The 9,196-nt window shown below is 44.2% G+C and overlaps 1 protein-coding gene across 1 annotated transcript; it reads left to right on the forward strand.

The window, feature by feature from the left end:
- Positions 1-3,519: 3,519 nt before the first annotated feature.
- Positions 3,520-6,094, forward strand: Tas2r60 (taste 2 receptor member 60). The gene is made up of 2 exons (XM_041635142.1): positions 3,520-3,534; positions 5,126-6,094. The coding sequence occupies exons 1-2, from the start codon at positions 3,520-3,522 to the stop codon at positions 6,092-6,094; spliced, it is 984 nt and encodes a 327-aa protein (XP_041491076.1).
- The last annotated feature ends 3,102 nt before the right edge of the window (positions 6,095-9,196 follow it).

Consider the following 9,196-nt stretch of genomic DNA (forward strand, 5'->3'; position numbering starts at 1 on the left):
CCTGTGCTAGACGAGGACTCAAGGACAGAACTATAAATTCATCCCTTGGCATTTTTGAGATCAGTTCACACATAGCTCAGGTTACTCACAATCCTCCTGCCTCAGCCTTCTGAGTGCTTTGATTATAGGCAAGCGGACAAGCTACGCTGCAATTGTTAATTTTGATAATCTTATTTCTACTTCTCTTGCCCAGGGGGCATTTCCTGGATGCTGTTGCTCAGGTTAACGTTCTACAGACTGGGATTTGGGGAAAGTGACATACTGGGAGAGGAAAGAAAAATATGGCCATTTCAATTTTCATTTACTTTTATTTTAAGTTCCCATCTTTTAGGGCATGTTTTACAATGCACACAATACAACAGTGAAGTGACTGTGGTTATAATAATAAATATGCATATAGTTGTGTCTTGCTTGGTTTAGGCTCTGCATCAGGGGATCATAGACTGCATGACTATTTCTTACAGTGCTAGAGTCTGAAATGTGGTGTGCCAGCGTGGCTGGTTTCTGATGACATCCTCCTTCCTGAGTGCAAACATCTATCTGTACACTAATGCGGCAGAGAGGAGTCTGGGATCATTTTATTAGTCCACCATTTCTTTCAGAGACACCATCATGGCCTCAAGTGAATTCCTGATGGAACTCAAGCATAATACTTAATATATGTGCATTTCTTTTGAAATTACTACGTGTGGTGTGTGTGTGTGTGTGTGTGTGTGTGTGTGTGCATGTGTGAATGCCCACCAAGGCCAGGAGGCTCCAGTTATGGGCTGTGTGAGCCTGCTGACATGGGTGCTAGGAACCAGTTTTTGGGTCCCCCTGAAAGAGCCGCAAGCACTAAGTACTCCTTAACCATAAAGCTATCTTTCCAGGCTCCATCCTTGTGTTTCTACTGCCTTTACCTTTGCCTTACTCTTTTGACATACAGCACAGCATTTTATTCATGTCCACAATATTTTCAACACTTATTTATGGTGCGTCTGTGTTGAGAATGGGGGGCACATGATACGGTAGACAGTGGAAGCCAGAGGATGCCTTTGAGAAATAGGGTTTCTCATTCCACCGTGCGGGTCTTGGGGATCGAACTCAGCTTGTTAGGCTTGGTAGCAAGTGCCTTTACATGGTAAATCATGTAACCAGCCCTGCTGAACCCTTCTAAGAGTTCTTGGGAATGAGTAGAAAGATACATAGCATTTAAAAGACAGCTGTTTTCTCTTTTAATCTTTCTAATGCAGAACACTGAGTTAAAATTTCTATCCGGGACATCATTCTAGATTCTTATCAAACTACTTTCATATTTACTCTTATACAGGCTATGAACCAATGGTGGTGGTGCATATCTTTAATCCAAGCACTTGGGAGGCAGAGGCAGGTGGATTTCTGTGAGTTCAAGGCCAGCCTGGTCTACAGAGTGAGTTTCAGGACAGCCAAGAGCTGCTACACAGAGAAACCCTGTCTCGATGAAAGAAAAAAAAAAGACTATGAAAAACTCAAAATTATCAGACTTTGTGTCTACCTAAAAGCCAAATCTAAATAAGAGAAAGCAGGAATGATGAAAATCACCGTAGAAGATGAGGCTGCAGAGATGACTTAGTGGTAAGAGCACATACTGCTCTTGCAGAGGATTCAGATTCAGCTCCTAGCACCCACATGGTAGCTCCCAGCCATCAGTAACTCCAGTTCTAAGAGATCTGATAAGCTCTTATGGACACTGGGCATACACATGGTGCATGTTCATACATTTATGCAAAAACACTCCTACACAAAAAAATATAGTAAGTAAATGTTAGGAGCACACCATAAAATGCATTATGTATTTAAATATAAAAGACTCCTCAGCTTTTTGAATGAATTTAATTTGCACATATTATACGCACAGTAAATGTTTGTGGTTTGTGATTTGTGTATGAAGGCACTCTGAGGGCAGCTAATTCTCTGTTGCAGCCCGGTGCTCTTCATACCTTTATTATGGAATAGGAGACGCTTACAAATACCTGGTAAGGCAATGGAGGTTAATTGTACATCCTTAATCTTATGAGCCATCCACGGTGTAGGAGGAAGAAGGAAGAGATAGGAGTTTTCCCACCCGGTACGGTTTGTGGCTGCACACACTTCAGAGTTCAAAGACCCAGTCTGGTCTAGTAAGGTGAGCATCCAAACTGCCTAGGCTCCCACAAAGCCAGTGCGTGCAGTAGGATCAAAAATCCATTGCCATTGTTCTTGAGTTCTCAGTAGTCCTCATTGTCCGCTATTCAGAGAGTCTGGTTTTATCCCAGGCTTTTCCAGACCCAGGCCAGCTGGTCTTGGTGAGTTCCCAGTAGAACATCCCCATTGTCTCAGTGTGTGGGTATACCCCTCACGGTCCTGAGTTCCTTGCTCGTGCTCTCTCTCCTTCTGCTCCTGATTTGGACGGGGTTCCTTGGACTTCCCACAGGACAGGGAACCCTGATTGCTTTTCGGTCTGGGGGGGGGGACTTAATTGGGGGAGGGGGAGGGAAATGGGAGGCGGTGGTGGGGAAGAGACAGAAATCTTTAATAATTAAATAAATTTAAAAAAAAACAAAGACCCAGTCTGCCTCATTTTTCCAGGTTCCAGTAGAAAACAGTCAAGAGTCAGTCAAGGAAACCAGACACAGAAGAAAGTTTGGAACGCTGTTCCCTGGGAAGTGGCATTTTCACAGGAAGGTAGAATCACTGTGCTAATTTTGTGTGCCTTCCTTCCTTTACCCTTGAGATAGGATCTCTTCCTGAACAAGGAGTTCAACCCATCCCCGACAAGGCTGGTGACCAATCCCAGAATTCCTTGTGTCTCCCATACCCAGCAGGCAGATTGCAGGTTCTCATTAAATCTTAGAGTTTTCCATGGTTGCTGCGGAGAAAGTTCAGATCTTCATACTTGTGGGGCAAGCACTTCCTGAGCCATTTCCCCGGCCTGGTAATCTTTTTTTTTAAATTTAATGTTTTTATTTGTTTGTGTATATGTGTGCGCCCATGCTCTCAGCAAGGTGTCCTATGTGGAGACCAGAAGACAGCTTCGTGGAGCTGGTTCTCTCCTTTCACCTTTGTGTGGTTTCCAGGGAAGGAACTCGGGTCTCCAGGCTTGTGTGGTTTCCAGGGAAGGAACTCGGGTCTCCAGGCTTGTGTGGTTTCCAGGGAAGGAACTCGGGTCTCCAGGCTTGTGTGGTTTCCAGGGAAGGAACTCGGGTCTCCAGGCTTGTGTGGTTTCCAGGGAAGGAACTCGGGTCTCCAGGCTTGTGTGGTTTCCAGGGAAGGAACTCGGGTCTCCAGGCTTGTGTGGTTTCCAGGGAAGGAACTCGGGTCTCCAGGCTTGTGTGGTTTCCAGGGAAGGAACTCGGGTCTCCAGGCTTGTGTGGTTTCCAGGGAAGGAACTCGGGTCTCCAGGCTTGTTGGCAAGCAGTTACCTTGAGCCACTCTACTCTCCTAAAGCTTTAATGGGCAAAAGAATGCGGATCTAAATAGAATCCACAGTTGCTAAGGTAGAAGAAGTTAGAGGGGTGAGTAATGTTGCTAACTGTGGTGAGAGGCACTGGTCCTAGAAACAGTATTACTTGAGGCTTCACTTCTTTTATCTATGGAATCACCCTTGATGTCTTTACACAGCCATATCCAGCAAGGAAAGTCTGTATACTAGAATGAGAACTTTTCACATGCTAGAGAGGGGCATAAAGAAACAGGGGCTCCCTGGCATAATCAGACACTCACAGTGAGAAGTGGGACTTGGGTTGAAGCTGCCTCTGAGCAGGCTGCTCACTGCCTGTTCCATTGGTTTACAGCTCTCTTGTTGAGACACCATTGTGAAAGTCACTGCTGAGAGAACATTATCTATTTTTTTTTTTTGAGAAATTTCCTCTTCATTCTGTGTAACTGTCTCTCCTGCTCTATTCTGGGATGCTGAATCCTCAGCTGATTACAGCTAAGTAAGCTCTCTCAGGAGAGAAGTTTGAATCAGTTTCTGACTCTATGTAAAAGGGTTATTTTTCTTTTCTTTTCCTTCCTTCCTTCCTTCCTTCCTTCCTTCCTTTTTTCCTTCCTTGATGGAGGAAGGTCATTGGCTAATAAAGGAACTGCCTTGGCCCATTTTATTGGTTAGAACATAGGTAGGTGGAGTAAACAGAACAGAACGCTGGGAGGAAGAGGAAGTGAGCTCAGACTCCACAGCTCTCCTCTCAGGAGCATTCGCCTGAGAGAGATGCCATGCCCCGCTCCTGGGCAGACACATGCCATGAAGCAAGCCGCCAGGTTAGACATGCTGAACCTTTCCCGGTAAGACCGGTGCTCAGAGATTTTTAGAGATGGGTTGATCGGGATAACAGAATTAGCCAGTAAGGGCTAGGGCTAAAGGGCCAAGCAGTGTTTAAATGAATACAGTTTGTGTGTTGTTATTTCGGGCATAAGCTAGCCGTGCAGGCAGCCGGGGTGCTGGGAACGCAGCCCCGCTGCTCATATTACTACACTTCCTTCCTTCTTTCTTTCTTTTTTTTTTCAAGACAGGGTTTCTCTGTGTAACAGCCCTACCTGTCCTGGAACTAGTTCTTGTAGATCAGGCTGACCTCGATCTCAGAGAGATCAGCCTGCCTTTGCCTCCTGAGTGCTGGGATTAAAGGCGTGCGCCACCACCACCGAGCCTAAAGGGATATTCTTACTGCACCTCTTTCATAGGGTTGCTGTCAGAACTAAACACTTGTGGGGGCATCTAGAACAATGTTGAGAACCTAACAATCACCCCCCATCATGAACATGAGCTCTGCTATTCAGTAGGATTCATGTTCTGTAGATCTTATTACCAAGTAGCTCCAGGTGTGTGGTGTTCGGTATCAGCTTAGAGAAGTGCAGCTGCCTATGTAAGAGACACCATTTGCAAGGGCCTGATACATTATTCACACTGATGCTGACAATGGGTAGGGGATAGGCAAGAGAGCAGGCAAATTCACAGGCAGGCAGGTGGCCTTTGGAAACTCAGCCTTGGCAATATTTGCATCTGTTCAGAAGAGAAGAAACCTTTTCATCCCCCTCAGAGAGCCTGCAGCCTCACCTCTGGCTTCACGTCTACACTTCAGGCACGTGGAGAGACAAACATATTGGACATACTTCTTGGACCAACCAGTAGCCCTTTGTGAGACCCACCATGTCCACGGGAGAAATGAGCAGAGGTCACACAGTTCTGGAATGTCAGACTGTTGATAAGACAGTCACCACTTTATTTATCACTTTAATTCTGCTGTGCCTGGTGGCAGTGGTAGGCAATGGATCTATCATTATAGCCCTGGGCATGAAATGGTTGCTCCGGAGAACACTGTCAGCTCATAATATGTTGCTGATCAGTCTAGCAGCTGGTCGCTTCTGTCTGCAATGGGTGGTGATAGGTAAGAATATTTATGTTTTCCTGAATCCAACCGTCTTCCCATACAACGCTGTAATTCAGCTCCTAAATATAATGTGGGACTTCCTGACTGCTGTAACCATCTGGTTCTGCTCCTTGCTAGGCTTCTTCTATTGTGTGAAGATTTCAACCTTAACCCACCCTGTCTTTGTCTGGCTAAAGTTCAAGGTGCCTGGGTGGGTACCATGGATGCTACTCAGTGCTGTGGGCATGTCGAGCCTAACTAGTATCCTGTGTTTCATAGGCAATTATCTGATATATAAGAACTTTCTAAAGAGTGACCAACAACCTTGGAATGTCACGGGGAATAGCTTAAGAGTCTCATTAGAGAAATTCTACTTCTTTTACGTAAAGATGATTATGTGGACAATCCCTACTGCTATCTTTAGCATTTTCATGATTTTGCTCCTCGTATCTTTGATGAAACACACAAAGAAGACTCTTTTGACCTCGGGACTTCGGGATGTTAGAGCACAGGCCCACGTGAAAGCTCTCCTCATCCTCCTCTCCTTCATCATCCTTTTCATCTCCTGTTTTCTTACCCTGATACTTAGTTCTGACAGCAGTACACTCTTTCAGGAATTCAGGTACTGGGTGTGGCAGGTGGTGGTTCATCTGTGCACAGTGATACACCCCATTGTCATTCTCTTCAGCAACCCTGGGTTGAAGGTAGCGGTGAAGAGGAGATGCTGCTGAAGATCCAGGGCAGCTGGAATGGTGGCTGATGATAACCATGAACAGTTGGTCAGAAGGCATGAGAGCAGGGGACGTAGCTTCTTTTTTATGTTATATTTGGTATTTATTCCCAGTTTGGTACACATACTGATCCATGAATAACCTCAGTGCAATAGGATTCAAGGTGGCCTCCAAGACCCTGAAAATGAACAGAGTCACTGATACACATCATGTTATCTGTGGGGCTTGATGTCATCACAGGACCAGAGAGTTTTGACAGTCACTGTGATATATCTTTTGGAGGTTAAGGTTATCCCCTGGGAACTGGGTGAAGAGACCCTCACACACCACATGATAATTCCAGTGCTGAGTCAGACTGGAAAAGATGCTTATAACGTCTTCTTCTTTCCCTCTGGAGGCACTCCTGTGAACCACTCTTCCCTTTTCCCTGCTTCTCAGCAGTTTAGCCATTTGCCACGGAGATTTCTTTCCATCATCAGACACAAAACAAAGTAGTCCCTGCTCAAAATTCTCTAGACAGACCATGGTATACTTGGTGCTTGGGTACAGCAGTGTATGCCATCTTGAATGTTTATATTCTCAGATGACCTTCTGAGATCCCTCTGAAAGCCCAGGGTCTTGGATCCGTTTATCATCAAAGTCCTCTGCAATGGTCTGATTTTTGAGTCTTTTCTGTAAATTTTCAGTTGTGGCTCAGACTTACCTTCTCTTATGTTGATATAGGGATGGGCTGAAGCTTTTGATATGGACAAGATCATCTGTGTCGATGGAACTTAGGCTTAAGAACAGAAAGACTGAGGAACTGCAGACTGCATTTCTGCTTCCCTACACTAGTTATCCTTTGAGCTCTTCAAACAGACATCTCTCAACTTCTGGTCCCTTGAACATCTCTCAGACAGCTTTACTTTCTGTTTGCGGCTGCTCCTCCCAGCTCCTCTGTGTTAGAAGAGAGATCCCTTTTGCATTTTCCAGATTGACCTTTGTGCTCTTGGCCACATTGCTCTTCTCTAGTCCTTCAACTAAGACAAAAATGTCCTTTTACATTTTGCAACCATTCCATTCTCTTTTTATTACTCTTTTCTTCTGCAACAAATACTCTTCTGAAGTTTCTTTTCTGAAAAACAAAAACATTCCCTCCCCTAATTTCCTCACCAAGGGACCAGTTGCCAACCAGCTCCTTGCTGAGCTTGCCTTTGCTCCTCCTTCCAAGCTATTAAAGTGTGTTTCTCTAAGAACACATATGATCGCCTACTCATTTTACATTATCCTGACTCTCATTCTCCTATAGCTTTTGGTGTCTACCTCTCTTGATAGCAAATGGTTTCTTAGGAAACTGTTTTTTTTTTTTTAAACGAAAGTTCTACGTAATCTTTGTAAAGGGTTAAGAAAAAGATTGCAAACATGGTTAGCTATGATCTATGCCCTTAATTGTCTAGAATCCAATCCCATCTCACTCCTTCCTGTTCAGATAAGGCCTCCAGGTGGGTAATTACCAAACTCTAAACCTGTATTTTCTCTCACTTGCTGAATTTTATCACCTACCAGTTCATGAGCATTTCACACACAACAAATTCAGGTCCCCCCCCCCCCCCCCCCCCCCCCCCCCCCCCCCCCCCCCCCCCCCCGCTTCGGTGTTCTTTCCTTGTGTTCCTACTAGCCCCTCCCATTGTCCTGGCGCAGCATTGTTCTACCACTTAAATGGGGGTAAATTCAAACTTCTAAGTTTTCATTCCCCACTTGGTATCTAAACAAAACCAGCATAAGAACAGCACTGTGGGCAAGGTAATATGAACAGGGGAAATTCTACATTGTCCCACCCCTAGGTGAAGATATACAGGTGGTTGATGCTTACTGAGAGAAGGAGACTCAGTTGTTTTCAGGGATGAACTCCATATAGGTTGTCCAAATCCAAGAGGTCATCGCTGAGCACAGCAGAACTGAAAGGATGTAGTAGGTTATACACACACACACACACACACACACTCCTTCCTTGTTTCTCTACCCAACTCCCTAGCACCATATATATATTATAAAATTGTCACCGTAAGTAATAGCCTATCAATATTTGAGGATGTTAATAAATATTATCTTCAAGAAAATTTATTTCATATGTATGTATACTCTAAAAAGATTAATTTATTTTTATTTTATGTGGATGAGGGGTTTTTCTCAAAGTATGTCTGTGAACCATGTGTGTATGTTGCCCATGAAGACCAGAGGAGGGTGAGATCTTTTGAGAACTGGAGTTACAAACAATTTTGAGCTGCTATATGGGTTCTGGGAAGCAAACCTGGGTCCTCTGTGAGGGCTGCAAGTACTCTTAACATGAGATAAGGTCTCATGTAGCTCAGTTAGTCAGGACCATTATGGAGCTGAGGATAATCTTCCGTCTTTACTTCCAAGTGCTGAATTGTTTCTATATTGGAAAGTTGTTAGAAACATTGTTTGAAAAAAATAGCATAATACATGGCTTTTTGATTGTCTTCATTATGTGTATTAATAATTATGTATGAATTGTCAGTGTATCTTAACACAACCAATAAAATATCGGTTATGAAAGAAAACAGCCTAGCCTCAGGTATTTTATTGTAACACTGCTATACTAAGATGACCACCATTACCACGCTAATCTCTGGAAGGCAAAACTCTGATCTATTCCAAGAATACACAAGCAGCTCTTGGTGCCTATCAGACCAAATGCAGGCCTCTGAACATGGTACTCAAATGCCTCTACAATCTGTCATCTTCCAGGAGAATCCTATGTTTCAGTGAACTAGGAACGTCACTGTGGTGAGTGAACCTGAAGCTGCTCCCTGCCACTGGGAAACGTTTCTCTATCACATGTACCTATCAGAATCCTAGTCAAATTTTTGCCTTTCTTCTTGATTTTTAAAGGTTGTTCCATATGCTCCTTCCCCACCGAAGCCTTTCTGTACGATCCCCAAGCTTTGATCTTTCCCACTTTTGAGGATATGCAAGTTAGTATTCTCCGATTGTGACCTGAATTCTACCTCATGGTGCCATTATTTGTAAGCTGTGTATTTCCTAGGAGATATTAACTTTTACAGGGATGGGTAACTGATGCTCTTCCGTGTGTGCTCT

Source organism: Microtus oregoni, unplaced genomic scaffold (assembly GCF_018167655.1).
Source record: "Microtus oregoni isolate MIOR12 unplaced genomic scaffold, Mior012 000046F_ref0000063, whole genome shotgun sequence".
NCBI lineage: Eukaryota > Metazoa > Chordata > Mammalia > Rodentia > Cricetidae > Microtus > Microtus oregoni.